We start from the raw sequence: 17,523 nt of genomic DNA, 5'->3' as shown, positions 1-17,523 counted from the left end.
TCTGCGCCTTATTCTTAAAATAATGGACCAAAACCAAAAAATGGTTGTCCCGATCAGTTACTTAGAGAGAAAAACCTGGGAAAATAGGGTAAACATTGAAAGACCAAAGTTACAAGTTATTTAATGTTTGAATGCTGATAAAACGCATATTTTCACCGTTATGGATGAACACCTGTCTTTACTATGTATTCATTTGTTTCCAGGATTAGAAATAAGTATACGGCACTCAAACATGAAGTCTGAATTCACTTTAAAAAAACATACGGTTATATAAGTACCTTTAAAGAGCTTATAATTTTGAACAACCCATTAAGATTATGAAAGACCCTTGAGACAACAGTGGGGCAATGGTGGGGAATTAATAAATAGTAATAGTAGAGTATGTAGAACAAGTGCTACAGCAGAAGTAGGTATATTTTGGAAGAACATGCTAGAGATAAAATGATTGTACAAGGAACGGAAAAAATCGGCACAAAAATAGCATATTCCTGACAAATGGTACTTCCTATTACCAGATTTGAAGGAAAGGGTTGTGCTGAAGGATTTCCTGTTTCCAGACAGATTCGAAATGATATGGAAAATTACTGAGCCTGACCTGAAACTTTTCTGAACTCTGTTGCCATACTGATTGATAGCTTTAGATTTTTGATAAGGAAAAACATTTGAGCTTATTATTTGATGTATTGAGTAATGTCTAAATGTTCCAATGGTGAACCAAAGCTTTTCCTACATCAATCTCATTTTCTGAAATCCCCAACAGCCTTCAACCTACTGACTGAGGCCAGAAACCAATATGGAAATATACAGGACGCAACTACAATCATATTCAACCACCTGTCATATACCAGTTAGCAGAACAGAGAATATGTGACTCTCTAGCGGGCTTACTCTACCGAACAGAGGTTCTTTCCTCTCTTGAGGGGAATCCGTCTGTTGATGCGCAAGGAAACAAATGCTTATAATTAATGTGAACATCACTGGGCAAAAATAAATTGGAGGAAACATGTCTGGCCTAATAAAGACAAATGGATGGCTTAGCTCTTGGGAATAAATGCTGTGAAAGCTTCTTAATGGAGAAGTATGGCACGCAGAGCTCAAAAACACGCTTTAAAAAACACATCTGTCTTATTAAGTTTGCTAAAGTGCTAGGACTTTAATTGATACTAAACTGAAATTACTTTGCTTGTTAATTTAAAAAGATTTGGGCAGCTTTGATAAAACAGCACGTTCAATCCATGTTTTACACCACACTATCTTTTCAAATTAACATGATTTGGTAAGTCATTTTGGAGAAAAGTAAGATTGAAAGTGCCCGTTTTCCCCAGCCTGGAGGGTGTGGATGGAAAATATTTGAGGATAAACAAAAAACAAGGTTTGTAACTAGCTTACAGGGGTTTTTGGTCCCTGCATCCCTTGAGTCCTTAAAATTGAAAGTGATTTCTTTCCCCACTCATCATGAAAGTGAAATACTGCTTGCAGACTCAATTTGTTCAATCTACAGACTGAAATTCCAAAGTCAATGTGAAACTATAGTTCATTATTGTTTCTCGTTGCCTTGCTGAGACAATCAGGCTAATTAAATACAGGTCAATCTTAACGATGAGCAACTCTGAAAAGAGGACCGTTTTGGTTTGTACTGAGTGGGAGGAAGGATTAATAGGTGCTGGAAGTACTGTAACTATAAAGACCCATTACATAGAGGTGTCAAGTCCAAAGCAGGATGTTTTTGACTTGCATTAGCTTGTCTCCCTGACTGTCTGTCTTTGTTTAGCCCGTCTGCCTGTCTGTCTGTAAATCCATATCAGCTCCAAATGATGGAGAAAGCTTCCATTGTTTTTAAGCGACCCAGACCAAACCCACACCCTCTTGCCATGGAAGAGAGGGGGAGAAGGCGAAAGAAGGCCAGGCTAAACAGAGACAGTGACCTCACCGTCCTCATCCACCAGTGGTTACCAGCAATGCCGGGATTCCCGAAACAAAGGGGCGACACAAACAAGGATGGGCATTGTCCAAAAGAGGCAGTCAGCGCTCCGGGGCAGGAACGAGCTGAAACCAAGGAGAGTCTGAGGAAGTGCTGTGTCAGGATTGTGACATAGAGTATCAGTGAAACTCCAGTGAGGAGGGTAGGCAGGGGGAAGAGATCCAAAGTGGAAGAGGGGGGAAGAAAACACGCTGTAAAGCTCAGGCAAGTAGGCCAAGGCCAATGAAAACAGGTTTGAGACTCCATTGAGACTGTAACAACAACACAGTAAACAAAACAGAACTTTATAATAAAATGCTTGAGGAGAGCTGCTGTACTATATTACTGCCCAAATGAAACAGTTCAGATGTGCATATCTGCCATGGTAGTTTTGTTTCCCATAGGACTACTGTTGTCGAGAAAAAGCAACAAGAAATGTAGCAGTATGTACGGACAGGATTGCAGGAGAAACACTCCCTCAGTAATTACAGTTAAGGTTTCCTCAAGCTCAGTAGTTAACCTCAGCTGCACCAGAGTTATTTTCTGGCCAATGACAGAGGAGCTAAGCTTGTATTGGGCAACTCCCAGGTGAAGCGAGGTGATGCAGAAATAGAGCGAGGCGACTCAATATTAATCAACACTTTTTACAAAACATTCTATGTAAACCCTGACCCTAAACCGAAACCCTAACCCAGGACAGAGCAAAAAGGGTTAGGGTTTCCACTTCAGGAATTACGCAAAGGTCGCCTAGGGTTCCGCACAACACGCATCTTCGTACATCAGAGAATGCACGGAAGACTCAGTGCCGACTTTGTGTGTGTACCATGCAGATAGTCCACACAATCTACCTCGGTGATGGAACGCTCAATTATTAACAGAACTACTATAGGCTTTGTGGTGTCTGCAGCTTTCCATATTTTTGGGGTATATTCGAAGCTTGAGTTGACAGCCATGCTAGATGCTGGGGGAATTTAATATGTTTACTTAATTCTATGGTATTTCATTAGTAAGTTGTTATGATACCATTTACCAAAAAACACAAATGTAAGACTTCTGGTAACCATGACTGATTACAAGTTAAGTGATGTAATAATAGTAAAGAGTAAATTCAGCCTTGACCAAATCAGAGGACTGACAGACCCACAATCAACATTGCCATCCCTATTGTTGCAAAAAAACCCAGTTATGGCCAATAACAGGAAATGGCACTGGTTTGTATAGTACTGAATGTTCTGACTTTGAGTTAACAAGGTAGCATTTGAATGCTGCAGCAAAAACATTGGTCGAACATAGAGGGAGAGAAGCACTGAGCCAAAAAGCAATGTCCGTGTGCTGCGGTGTGTTTGTGTGTAGACATGAGAGTCTGTACAGACTCTTCACTGAATTGATTTTATACGCTCTGCTGAAGGCTGTGTGTGCCAAAACAAATCTATGTGTTTTTTTCATGAATAGGATAAGCCCTGCGGAAAATGTACAGATTTGATACATATAAAAAACAAAAGATGCAATAATCACAATCTCGGCTATATGAGAGCTTGAGATTTAACATTTGATGAAATGAACTGAAAAATAATCTATCTCCATGCCCTCTAGAGCACGCTGTATAGAAGGAACATTTTTCATAGGGCTCTCTCCACAGGGGGTAAATATCATAACCTTCAACAATACTCGCTGGTTCAATCTGGACCTCATAATCCAATTATTTTGACAACGCACTGGCTAAACCTGTGTCAAGTGAATAAGCCTTAACTTGGCTTATGATAAAAACCTGTCACCTCTAATACGTAAATCACTGATACCTTGCTTTTTGAAAATAGCTCATATCTGTAAGAGGCAATGTATAATCGTATTACATTATGATATTAGGATTTGATTCAATATCAATGTTGAAAAAAACTGCTTATTAAGACTATATTGGATTACCAATCCCATTTAGCATTTTGGGTATTGATGTAGGAGTGTGTCCAAGCCAATGTGAAAGACACAGTGAAAATAGCACAGTTGGTAGACATAAAGATTAAAGAATATTAAGCCATTTGAAAGAAAACACATGTTCTTTCTGCTTATTGACTAATTTACTTAAATGAAATATTTTCTAATTAGACAGCAGCACTGGCCATTCACCGTTGTAAGCTTAAAGAAAAAGAAATGAGTGAAAATAGTTTGTATAAAACATTTTTTTAAAGGATGAGCAGCGAAGTTCACAAATAAGCTTATTATGTGTTATAGTTCAATTATTGTGCAAGTGATATAAGGCGAGTAAATATTTTTTAACATGGTTCAAAAGATGCAAAATAAGAGTAAAATGGGCTGAATAAGAATTTTAAAAAACTGTGAAGCTGAAACACAGTATATACCATTCTATCCAAACTGTAATACTATTTTTCAAGGATTAAATTGATGGACTTGACAGGATTCAATATTTCCTTGGAGTTGTATCTTACATGTAATGAAAACATCATTAAGAGAATTAAAGTTTAAATAGAACGGTAAGGGGTTGGCAGTCTTAGGTAGTGTCCCTGATTATGACTTGCTGTGCCTAGTATAAACATCCTCAAGGCGGGGTAGAACATTGCATATTATTTGTTCAGTTATTCACAGCACTAGGCCATGACTTATACGGTTTTGTTTTGTGCCATTTCCCTACCAGTCAGGGATGTTCTGCTTCACGATACTCTTAATAGTGCAGGAGTTGAAATTTCTTGGTATTCGATGTGATACATATACTTTCTTTAAATATCTGAGGGAAAAAGGTCTTCCCTTTCACCGAGTAAAAGGCTACAGTGGTGCTAGCAATGCCCTGTGCTAACTGCGAACATCAGCGTGCCAAAGGGCTAAAACTTACAATGCGTAACCTTATGTTTAGCAGGTACAATGTTTATCATGTTTAGAGGTTTAGAATGACAATATCTGACATACTCCCTAGTGGTTCAGTATAGCTAAGCCTGATGTGAATTTCGTGATAAACCAAAGTATTGGAGAAAACGCGCTGGAGAAAAAAAGTCAGAAGAACCTGAATGTCGGGAGAAAATGTAAACAAAATCTATCCAATAGGTCTATAGATATTTCGGACGGATCTACGGACTGAAAAAAATAGAGCCACACTTCTGGCATTGCAGAAAACACAATACCATGAAGTATTGTTGGATACAAACAAAACTACTGCAGTGAAATGAGTGATTATTGACACTAATAGACATTACAACATTTGTCATAAAGCAGTGATTCCTTTACGCTACTATTCAGGTGAATCTGCAGTATTGTGAGTGCGCTGAAGGGAAGAACTCAACAGAAACAGTGTTTTCATTTAAGAACAAATTGTACACCTAATTTGGGCATCTTCACACTGAATAGACCCAAGTTGACAGAATTATGTCTTCCTGTGCCATCCGTCTGTAACATCTCCCATCCAATATTTATCTTAGGCCAATGAGAGAGGGACTGGCATCTGAAAATGCAAGATAATTATATAGGCCAAGAGAAGATATTTGTTTGTACGTCTTAAAATGTGATGTTTATAGATGCTGGCAACCTGATCCAATAAATCGCTGTAGACTTGAAAGTGTGAGGCATTAAAAAAAAACTCCCAAGTATTAAATTAATCTCTGTTAGTCTCTAATTCAAGTGTGGGCTCACACCCTGTTTCGCCCCTGGAGAGTGCCAAGTGTAAGATCATGCTAAATTGCTCTTGTCATGTGTTTAAGACACTTGGCATTCTCAGCGCAGTGTTTTTTTAACCGTGATTTGTGCTGTTGTGTCCAAAACACTACAACTTGTTGACAGAAATAGCACTTTCTGACTACTTTAAATGATGCAAGTAACTGCTTGAGCCCAATATCAATCCAATGTTAGGAATGATCCTATACACTCCCTTGGCTCTCATGTCTCTTGTTTCTTCCCATCCATCAGCTGGTGTTTAGGCATTGCCAAACTGCTTTCCACCAGACATCTCTGATAGCAAACAAATAGCCGGCCTACTAAAAGCATTCCCAGACCTGTCAAAAAAACCTTGCCAATAATACACTCCAATAAAAGCTGGAATGCATTATTCCATGAAGCAGGAAGGAAGCAGGAGCAACAGTTGGTACACTATGCCCAGGTTGACATAATCCTGCTTTATGGGCGGTTGGAGGTCCATTGTTAGAACATTAACAGGGGACATGCTGGAGCAGCAGATAGGAAGTGCTCACCAATACTTGGCATTCAGGATTACCAGGGGGTAATGTATAGTTGGGAATGCTTCCTTTTCCTAGATGGAGTAGTGGGAGTTCTCCTTATATCTCAATTACAAACAATGTCTCATTGTCTGAAGCCATTATTCCTCTAAGGAGTCTTAATTTTTAATAAGAAAAGGTGGAAAAATAAACAAGTCTTACAAGGCTGGTGTTATTCTATATATTCATATCATCACCAACGGAGAGACAAACACCAGATGCAGTCCTTCTCACTATTATTTTAGACTTGGCCCTAAGCACATTGGTTCTAACTTAAAAATATGAATATTTAAAATGTGTCACAAATATAGTTTATTTATTTTTTGAAAAAGGTTAAACCTCTGTACTAAAACAGTAAATCGGTGGTGGATTATTATGCAATTGTGGTTGTGAAAAGTAATTGAGAGTGGCCTTGCTCATAAAAGGAACACGTAACTTGTTTTTGCGTGCTAAGCTTTATTGCTATCATTGGTATCTACAAAAATGGGATTTTTTGAATGGTTGTGCATTTTGGGTCACTTAGAGAAATAACACCCAATTTCAGGGTATAAAAAACAAGACATTTCAGGATTTCAACTGCAGTCAAATGTCAGAGCAGATCACCCTGACCCAAACCGTATGTCAGAAATGAGGGGCAACTGAAGGGTTTTTTAGAAAATAGAAAGAAACATGTATCGTCCCTTGACAAGCCTGGGAGAAGTTGAAAGATAATAACATCGGTATATCCGTATGCTGAACCCACCAGCAGTAACTATTTCTTTACACAATTCAAAATGAGTATTTCCTTGTTCACGTTAAACCTACAAATGGCTAATTTAATTAAAGAAATTGAGCTAATTAATTGCTGCCTAGATTGGAAAACAGCACCAAACAACAACAAATCCACACAATGCAATAGTAACCATTTGACCATTGGTGTTTGGAATATACAGTAAAGCGTAACTACATAAAGCCTGCCTCGGCATCACATGGCAATACTGTAGAAGGGATAAGTGGAAACATGTTGATGTATCTAGAGAGGGCATCAGTGCTGGATAGCCCCTGTTCTTGGACACATACACACAGACTCCGAAAGATGCAAATCACTGGGGAACTCCCCAAATGTTTGGTGCCTGCACGCATCAGCAGACAAGTCTAGACCAGACAAATGATACATTGCAGATAAAGCAGTGGGAGAGGGGCCTGACAAATAGTAGTATTAGGTGAGTAAAAAGTAAGGTGCAGTTGGAAATAACTGTTCGTATGTGCTGCATACTTACTCCTAGAAGATAAAGAGTGTATTTCATGTTCTTTTGGCTATATTTAAGCGACATACAAGTCTGTATGAATGAGGTATTACAAGTAAATGTACTGTTAAATATTCCACAGTGCAGTTTCTCCCAAGTGACAAATCTGTTCGAACACAGCTAGAGGTTCACTTGAAATGACGTGATACAATCATGTGATACAATAGAATAGAAATAAATATAGATAATGTAGATTCACTCAATAGATGTATTGCACATGCATTATGTCTACAGGATTGACTATGGCAATACAGTTTATTAAAAGGGTCCTATCATGCTCATTTTTAGGTTCATATCTGTATTTTGTGCCTCTACTGTGACATGCCTCCATGCTTTAATGTTCAAAAAGGTCTTTATTTTTCTCATACTGCCTGTGCTGCAGCACTTCTTTTCACCCTCTGTCTGAAACCAGAGCCAAGTCTGCTCTGATTGGTTAGCTGGCTGGCTCTGTTGTGATTGGTCAATGGCGAGATGTCTCACCATTTATGTGTTGGAGGGCTAGCTTATTAAAGGGCGAGTTAAATGGTGATGTCACTATGATAGGAAGTAAACAAAGGAGTCAAATCAAGGCGTTTCTGGTAGAGACTCTGTCTTAGAGTTCAGCCTTTGCCTGCCCTGAACATGTACAAAGCACTATATAACACACCACAGGAAAGGGAAAACCCCTAACATAATAGGGCTTCTTTAACTGAACATATGTGAAGTGTATAGTGTGTCTACAGAAAACTTTGAACGTTGGATGGAAAACATCTGAACACCACAATTACCAAAAGTCAATACCAACATCACTCCTCAAACCAAATCCTCATTTTCCACTGAATTAGGGAAGAAGAAAATAACCACGTTATGCAACGGCACATCTACGCAAGAGATTTAAGTAATATTGCTCTCCAGCTTGCCTCCCTCCTTTCCTGCCTCTGTCATTTCCTCCTCTATGCTCCGGTCACTAAGTTGGGTTAACTCCTTACTACTTGGCTTACATGAAATGATCACTTGGTTACAAGACAGACCGGAATTGGGTGTTGTCCCTGATAAGCATTTGGAAATAGTTCTTATGTGACGGTTTCGATAAGAAACTGGTGATGAAAGGTTGCATGTATGTATATGATTGTAATAGTTTTGGCTATGTGTCCTTACTCACTGGCAACTGAGTGGTACAAATGTACTGTGAGTACTATCCTGCACTAAGACTAGACCTTTCAACCAACTTAAATTCAGTTCCCATGGCAAAATCAACATGCCTGTTCTGTACTATTTATAACTTTACAGTCTTTATATGTTCACCGCAATTAAGGAATCTTTCACAAGTCGCCTTAAAACTACCGACTGGAATCAATTAAACCCTCAGGTCGACAGCTATAAAAGTGTCGGAGTGGTTAAGTCATGATTACACTTAAGAAGGCCATCACTAATCACTTTAAGATTTATTTCCATGTTAAACTGAACAATGGCTCCCTTTCTGCCCAAAATAAGCCCATTAGACTGGCACATGATTTTTCCACAGGCTATATAGATTAATGGAGCTAGTGCAAGTTAACATGAGTGACCAGTTAAAAACAAGCCTTCGGATCTGCCCTGGTGGCCAATTAGCTGTGATCTGGATGCTATTTAGCCTAAATGTGCACTTGCCATTGATGCTTGCACCCTAGCAAAAATGTAACGGTGAACCTCAATACATTTGTGGTGGACTTTGCTCATGGAACTGCTATAAAATATTTATTTTTAAGGCCCCTGTGGTAATTACGTCTGTTCTTCCTTCTTGAATTGTGGTTTCAACGTTGAACAAACTTTTCTCAGTAATTACTAAGGTTTTGAGGATTTTTCATTATTGTTGCTGTTGTATTTTGTTTAGTTTGAGTGTCTAAGTTCAGCAGTATTGACTCAATAAAGTCCCTTAGACAATACTGCTAAGCTGTGCACCCAGTAAGAATCCACTTTGGACACAAGATTTTTGATATATAAGTTACATCGTTTTTTTAATTGTAGGATTTTTGTACTCCTAAAATCTAAGTTTATTTTGCTACTGACAATTTGTATTGTATTTCCTTTAAATGTAACCAACTATTTTTAAAAAGCTAAAATGTATAACGGACCAATTACATATTGTTCACATTAGTGATAACAATTCTAAAAAAAATGTTTTGGATTACTCTTACGAGTACATTCAGATTATTATGACAACCATGCTTTGAAGACACATGTGGTAATTAAAGCTGAAGATAACCGATTTTATCTAAACTGAGAATCTTGACAGACCTCTGTCTTCACTTTGGATGCTGAGCTGCTGTTAGATAATGTCATATTTTCACAGCCCGACAGAATAGGCTGCTGGAGTTCTTGATTAGGAAGCTTACAGAAAATGCTTTCGATCAACATGAATAATCTTTCGCACAATGTAAAGAATGATTGACCTAATTCTGACATTTTTTTAACAATATGGTAGCCTTAGCTAACTAGCTACAAGGTGGGGAAATAACAGGAAATGGCTGCTCAAGCAAGACTTGTATCAGACACAGTAAGCTATAAATTAAATTGCATTATTCAGAACTTAAAAGCACATATTTAGTTGTATCCGACAATGTTACAAAATACATACAGAAATTTGGAAAATACAGATTAAATGTTATCTAAATGGGGAAAAAACAATGCTTAGTAATGTTAGGGATCAAAAATATCATGCTTAAAAAGGTACTCAAGGTCACTGTGCATGTTCACAATAAATGGCTGGTGGACCTGACAATAATACTTGGATATTCCTAGGAGTTTATGCAGCTTAAAAAACTCTTAATATGATAATCTGCAAAGAGGGTTGATTCTGTACAAGATTTTATGCAAGACAATTTGTTGTGGATAAAGACAGGAAGGTTCGTTGATTGGGACAGGTTACGCTTCAAGATTTCCAATATGGATACCGTACCATGCAGGGTGCCCTTGGATGTATCATATGCATGTTTTAGTGTTGTTGTTTTTTTTTTTACATTTCTCTGTCCAAACAGCAGCTTGGATAACAAACCGTCTCAAAGCCTGGTGACAGCAGAGAAAAACACCAGGCTAAACAGAGAAGCTAATGATACCCTTGGCCGGCTGTAAACAAGAGCGATGTGTTGCTGAGACATCAATAATTTTACCAACCACTGACAGAGGACCTAAAATTAGCTTAATGTTTACCCCCACTGGACAACAACGGCTAGAAACACATTCTTGCGAGGGCCAAATGTGAGGTGTAGCGCACATGGATTTTATGTGACAACAGTTACCATATATCAAGATTAAACAACATGTTTACTTGTCAATAATAAGTATCAGTTTGTTTTAATAAGTACATAAGATGTTTCCTAAAATATGTGTTGTGAACTACCAAATAGTACACCTCGTCTGTTTCTCTTTAAATGATTCCTTCACACTGCCAGTACTGATTTTTTATATTTCCCAGGGGATATTGGGGGGAACTTTAAGGAATTGCTTGGAAATCAGCAGTTTAAAGAGGAAGACGGGGGTGTACTTACTGAATATGTACAGGAAAAATGTGTTAGAAGGAGAGGAGGATCTCAGTCAGAGAGTTAGATAAAGGAGGATTAGGAAAGCATGAACAGCATAACACAGCGAGAATATAAGTGAGGAAAATAAATATGCGAAGGGCTGCCAAGCACTGGCTCAGCAGAGGTACTTCCCCTTATGTGCACAGCTGGAATTGTGAGACGGTGAGCAATACTCCCCGCTCTTCTCCCAGACTCTGACACAAGCAGGGGAATTTAGCTTCTCTGTGCTAGGATATCTCAAAAATAGCACTGGAGTGCATGGCAGCAACTTTACAACAAGGAAGTAGACTGCAGATCTCCATCAAGGCCTCAAAATCTCCCTAGTTGATATCATTTATGGCAGAGAATTACCAGTCAACAATGCACAAGGTAATTTATTTAATAGATTTACAACTAGAATAATATATATATTTTCTGGATGAAAGGTCTAGTTTCCAAAGGAATTAGGTCAACATTTACCCTGCTAGCTCTCTAGAACCAAGTCTGAACACTATCCGGGTTTTCCCCTGTGTGAATAGATCTATTTATTCTCTGCATTCAAGGTGAGCAAGTGGGTGTGTTATCTTGTATCTATTGCGGCTGGCATCAAACTTGGCGAAAAACAAATATCCAAAGAAGAAGAAAGGTCATTTAAACAAACAAGGCAATGAAAATATGAAAATGGAGAGACAACGATATTCGGGAACCTCTGTCAGCAGGGGCAAACGTTGAAATCGTAAAACAAATTCCAAGAGACTTGGATGTTTTGACTCATTAACAAAGCTTGTCATTTCCCAGTTCCTGCATGCGCCACCTAAGCGCACCCCTTCGCCTAAACCAAACACAGTATTTCCTGTAAATGAGATACATGGTAAAAGCGAACCTCCAGTGATCGGGTTTGAATGTTGTTCAGAGTTATGAGAAAACGGCTTGAATTTCATGCAAGACATCGAAGTTCTAGTCAGCCACAGAATTAGAATTGTGCCTGTTTATTAACCCCAACTACATTTATCCTTACTTTAACTAAGTGTTTTGGTAGTTCAACCATATCTGAGGAATATTTGACTTGTGTCCCTGACCTTAAACCTACAGTAGTTGCTTATATGCAGACTTTGCAGAAAGATTAAAAGATATGGGTGTATGCATACAGTACCTTCTGGTACTGTATCTAAAAGCTTTTTTTGTCGTTGCTATATTTGCTTAAAAGGGTGAGGGTAAAACTTATCAATCTCGAGAGACACCAGAATGCCCTGGTAGGGAAGGGCATACAAAAATAAATTAGAGCTTTCGTTCTGATACTTACACCTTTTGTTACTTGCAAAGTTATTTTACGCATTTGTGTTTTGTTGACGTTACTTCTAGACCAAAACAAAAAGAGTTTTACGGACCTTGGACCTAAACCAGTTTAAATCCACTCTGAAATTAACTGGATTCTAGAGTAATCTGAAAACTAACCTTAAAAATGCAAGAAAATATTAACAAGACATATATTACTTTGAAAGAGAAAAGGCACAATCTGAACATTGAAAATAATTGTTTAAGGCTGAAAATGATTGTGGTTCATGCACAAATACAGGTTTTCTGGAAGTTATAGTGATGTAAAAACACTTTTTTGTTTTGCTGCAGATTGTCTTTCTATACAAACATTAGAACCACACCTCGACAACACTGATGCAATCTTGAAATCCAGCTCTGAAACTACACGTCCAATTAGTCAAGATCCCATTATCTCATACTTTTATCTGGTTAACATTATGTCATCACTTGACACATTAAAAACAACAATAGGTTCATTTCCAGGAAGTCCAGCATTAGCATGAACCTCCTAATCTTTTTAATTAACCGTTATTAATACCTATCATCTGAGTGCTGGGTAATCTATAGACTTTAATAAAAGGTAGGTTGAAAAACATGTTCCAAGCAAAAAATATTTTTCCTTTATCCTGTTTGGGCTAGCTTGCTATTGAATCATTGCTTGAATGAGATAATCAGATTTGCAGATAACCAGTTAGTCAAAACAGAGTTTATGGCATAGAATCATGTAATACAACTGCCAGTTATTGCAACATTTCCATTTACCAGTGCACACCCATGGTGGCTATTTTGCTATTACAAAGGGTGTATGCGCCACTGCTGAAGTCCTGATCTGCAATTTGACCCGTCTGTCTGACATTTAGTAATGCAAAGGAGAACCATGCAATGCGGTAAAAAACAAAATGAAAAGACCTGGCTTTAGCAAGTGGAAAAAAAGGACAAAAACAAACCGTGACGTTGTTTTCTTGTGCAACAGGGTAATAAAATAAAGCATATAGTCACCGTAAAATAAACCACATGCAATAAATGAACGTCTTTTAGTCCACAAAAATGGATTCTAATGAGTGGAGATACTCACCGGTAGTTCTGAAGGTTCCGGGAGAAACTCAGCATCTTCTCCGAAAATAAAATCTGGCGGCAATTCTGGATACTGTGCATTGAATATAATGTCCCCTGGGGAAAAAAAGAAAGGACAATGGATTACCTTATCGACTACCATGGACAATACTCATTCATGTTGTGTGCTATAAAATGACCAGAATGTTGTAAGGGATCTTAACAAGTCATGTCGTGTCTGAGAACAAAAATTCATTTTCTTTCAACAAATTACAAAAAAAAATTGTCATTCATTATTAAAATGTGTCATTCCCCCTCATTCTGTGTAGTTTTAGGAGAATTATTTTATCCCACTGCTAGAAAAGCAAAACTGTAGTGGGAGCTGTTAAATTAACCTCAATCTGATTCTGCCCTGTAATAGCTTGTCAAAGCAGCTGTTTTTTCACTGGAGAACCCATAACTTCAACTGTTTTGCCTGGGAACATCTGTGGGGGTTTTATCTGGAACATTTTCAAGGTTCAAGAATCAACGGATTTTATTGTCACAGTAGTTTCAGTGTAGTTATGGCAATGAAACGGTTAGGTCCTGAGCTCCTCCAACAATGCAACATATTATATATAGGACATAAGACACAATAAGAATAGTGCAAAATGAAACAGAGTAGGATAAATTAAAGTAAGATTAGAGTAAAATAGTGAAGGTTATGTTGCTAGAGCAGTCTACAAGTAGTGTCGAGGAAGTTAACTATATACAGCTCGGGAGAACATAGAGACCACTCTCTACATGTATGGCAGCCATTCCAGTGTTTGTTGAATTCAACACAGAGAAAAATAGTTGATTGAATACAATAAAAAAAATATTTATATATATATTTTCCATGGCTGTACATGTCTGAAAAATAACTACAATAAGCTAAATGATGAAGGGAATTTTGAAAGTGACCAAGTAGATGCAGGATTCTATGTACATGTAAATAGAATAAAATATACAAGAAAAGAATGTAAGATTAAATATTGTACAGTGAAATACAATTAAATACTGTTTGAATATCTAGATAGAAAGAAAGATATTTTATTTATCCAAAGTTGGGAAATTGTTTAGGTAAATTAAGTTATTATAAGTATTCACGTACCATTGAACCAATCCATTGGGTTCTTCAAAGAACATGTTTATACTCTATGAGTTTCATCTAGAACCCACTAAGGGGGCTCTTTAAAAAGTATTTTGCAAAGGCTTACCTTTAACCGTCTTATCTTCTGGGTGTTCAACCATACTGTATTTCACTGATGTTGAGTTTATTTAGTTCCTTTTATTGTATATTGTCTTGAGGTGAACACTAACTTTGGTTTTACTATGTTGAACCATTTCCAGCGCTGGGAATTTGAAAGGTTCCTCATGTCCTTATTATTTGTTGGGGTGTGTCTGCTTTCTTCAAAAAACGGTCCTTTATATGCAAGTGGATAAGCACCCCTTTTGAAACCCGGATTTACAAATGCACTGTAATCAACAAACTTTGAGCATTTCCTTGGAACCTACAAAATGGGTGTTTTGTCTAAATAATTGCATTTGTAGTTTTAATAAAGCACACATTAAGTAGTAGTACTTTTTGTTTTAATGTATCTACAAAAAATCGACAGGAAATGGCCTTCGCTGAAGCAGGGTCAGGACTATTATAATGTGATCGCATAACTCACTGCTTGTGTTGGTTCACAGTGTTCTGATATAATGTTACACAATTCTATTTGTGTGCTGCAAGACTGTCCTGTTCTCCTTTTTTTTTTGCCGTTCCTGAGGCCACAAGAGGAGGCAAAAGTAGACATATGGACATGTTTTTTTTTCCAGCTGAGAAGAGTCAAACAAGAAAACAAGAGGATGGGCTGAAGATCCGTTACCAACCACTGGCAGCCAGTCAGAGATGTACTGGCATGGTTCCAATGGGAAATGGGGGGGTCATGGAAGTGCAACCTCTACAGGTTACATAGGCTTTCATTTATTGCTTTGTTCATACAGCCTCAGACAGCCATGAAAAGTGCAGTCTAGTCACTGCATAATGTGCCTTCTTAAAGTCTTCTGTTTCAGCCAGGCATTTTATTCAGGTCAGGAGGGAGTAATATGTACAAGAACAAAGACCAAAGATTGTTGTTTAGCAGAACCAGCCTCGGTAGTGAAGTGGAAGGGGGCTGGGCTTGCATTAATAGAGTGTGCCTTCGCTTTTGCACGCAGGTCCATAGACTGGCAGACACCGACCTGCGGCTCTGCATCCTTGATTAAACAAACGCTCTTCCTCAGGCCAAAGCACAGGAAGGCACAACAACTTGTACAACAGCTGCAGACATGTTGCATGCCAGTGCCCTGTTTTCTGTTGTTTGCCAGGTGCAAAGGTTTATAGACTCCTTTTCTAACCTTTGACATATATTAGGTTGTATCACTTTTAGGGTAAAGATAGGGAAATGACATGGCTACATCACATTATAAGGAATATTTTAAATGATTTCCGTGCTCAGCCTTACGTCCACAAATTCCTTGAGTCTAGCTACAACTTCTCCAGATAGGTCAAAATCCCTTTTACAATTTTGCTAAATAAGCAAAGCGTACTTCCCCTTGCTAAATGTGGACATTCCCCTTTAAGCAGAACCACATGTTGTATACACAGCCCAATACGACATTATACACATAACTTCTTTGAAATGATCAACTCTATGTTCCTAAACTGCAGACCGGGCATCATTAACTGCAGGTTGTACATTAGGCCACATCTTAATTTATATGTATTATTTATATGTACATTAACTAAAGAACAAAACCCCCTGACAAGTTATAAGGGCACATGTTCTATAACAAATATATATATGTAATTTTTATGGTAGGTTTATTTTAACAGTGAGAAACAGATTGATTTCCATTTATTTGGGGGAAATAAGTATTTGATCCCCTTGCAACCAACAAAATTCTGGCTCCCAAGGACCGGTTAAATAAATGTCATCTCTTTACCTGGATAAAAGACACCTGTCCACAGTCAATACATCAGAGTACAACCTCTCCACAATGGGAAGACCAAAGACATCTTGTGATCATGGTGGAGCTAATGTCTAAGGACATCAGGGACAAGATGGTAGACCTGCACAAGGCTGGAATAGAAGACAAGACCACCAGCAAGCAGCTTGGTGAGAAAGAGACAACTGGTTTGATTATTAGAAAATGGAAGAAGCACAAAATGACCATCAATCGCCCTCAATCTGGGGCTCCACCATCTAAGATCTCGCCTCTTGGGGCATCAATGATCATGGGAAAGGTGAGAGGTCAGCCAAGAACTAAACAGGAGGGACTTGTTAATGATCTGAAGGCAGTTGGGACCACAGTCACCAAGAAAACTATTGGTAACACACTGCACCATAATGCATTAAAATCCTGCAGCAGCCCTGCTCAAGAAGGCACAGGCCGTCTGAAGTCTGGCAGTGATCCTCTGAATGATTCAGAGAAAGTTAATGAGAAGGTGATCAAAATCAAAATCTTTGGCATCAACTCGACATGTCGTGTTTGGAGGAAGAAAAATGCTGACTATTACCCCAAGAACACCATCCCCAGCGTCAAGCATAGAGGTGGAAACATTATGCTTTGGGAGGGTTTCTCTGCTAAGGGGACAGGGCGGTTCACTGCATCGAGGGGAGGATGGAGGGGGCCATGTATCGTAGAATATTGGCTGATAACCTCCTTCCCCTAAGGCATGTTTTGCAAGGGGATCAAATACTTATTTCCCCCAATTAAATGCATATTCATTTATATCTTTTTTTAATGTACATTCTGTTTTTGTTTTTTTATATATATTGTCTCTCACTGTGAAAATAGACCTACCATAAAAATGACAGACTGTTCATTTATTTGTAAGTGGGTAAACTAACTAAATTGGCAGGGGATCGAATAGGCCTACTTATTTCCTCCACTGTATAGACTATTACACTATTTATCATATTAAAAAACTGCAAAAACAGCTATCTTTAATCTTAACTCAATATTTAAGATTAAAAGAGTGATTTCATCAAATCTACTTTATTTGACTTGTTCCATTTTTTTACAAAAATAAACAGTTAACAGTGACAGGATCCTGTGTGATATTAAATTCAACTGGGAAGCTGAGATTAACTTGCTAAGACCAATAGACAAGCGACAAAAACTTC

General features: G+C 38.1%; 1 protein-coding gene across 2 annotated transcripts in view; it reads right to left on the bottom strand.

Annotated features, from left to right (window-relative positions):
* babam2 (BRISC and BRCA1 A complex member 2) overlaps positions 1-17,523 on the bottom strand; it is a 71,041-nt gene that overhangs the window by 49,704 nt on the left and 3,814 nt on the right. The window contains exons 1-2 of one of the 2 annotated variants that reach the window (XM_063909487.1): positions 14,587-14,988; positions 13,371-13,465 (exon numbers count right to left, since the gene is read on the bottom strand). In XM_063909487.1, coding sequence (XP_063765557.1) covers positions 13,371-13,465; positions 14,587-14,620 — 129 coding nt within the window. In that variant the 5' untranslated portion in view covers positions 14,621-14,988. Of the gene's footprint in view, positions 1-13,370; positions 13,466-14,586; positions 14,989-17,523 lie in introns of those variants that run through there. The other variant, XM_063909486.1, reaches the window with a different exon arrangement.

The sequence above is a fragment of the Eleginops maclovinus genome, chromosome 19 (assembly GCF_036324505.1).
Source record: "Eleginops maclovinus isolate JMC-PN-2008 ecotype Puerto Natales chromosome 19, JC_Emac_rtc_rv5, whole genome shotgun sequence".
In the NCBI taxonomy this organism is placed as follows: domain Eukaryota; kingdom Metazoa; phylum Chordata; class Actinopteri; order Perciformes; family Eleginopidae; genus Eleginops; species Eleginops maclovinus.
The sequence above is the reverse complement of the archived record's forward strand: the minus strand, read 5'-3'. Positions and strand labels throughout refer to the sequence as shown.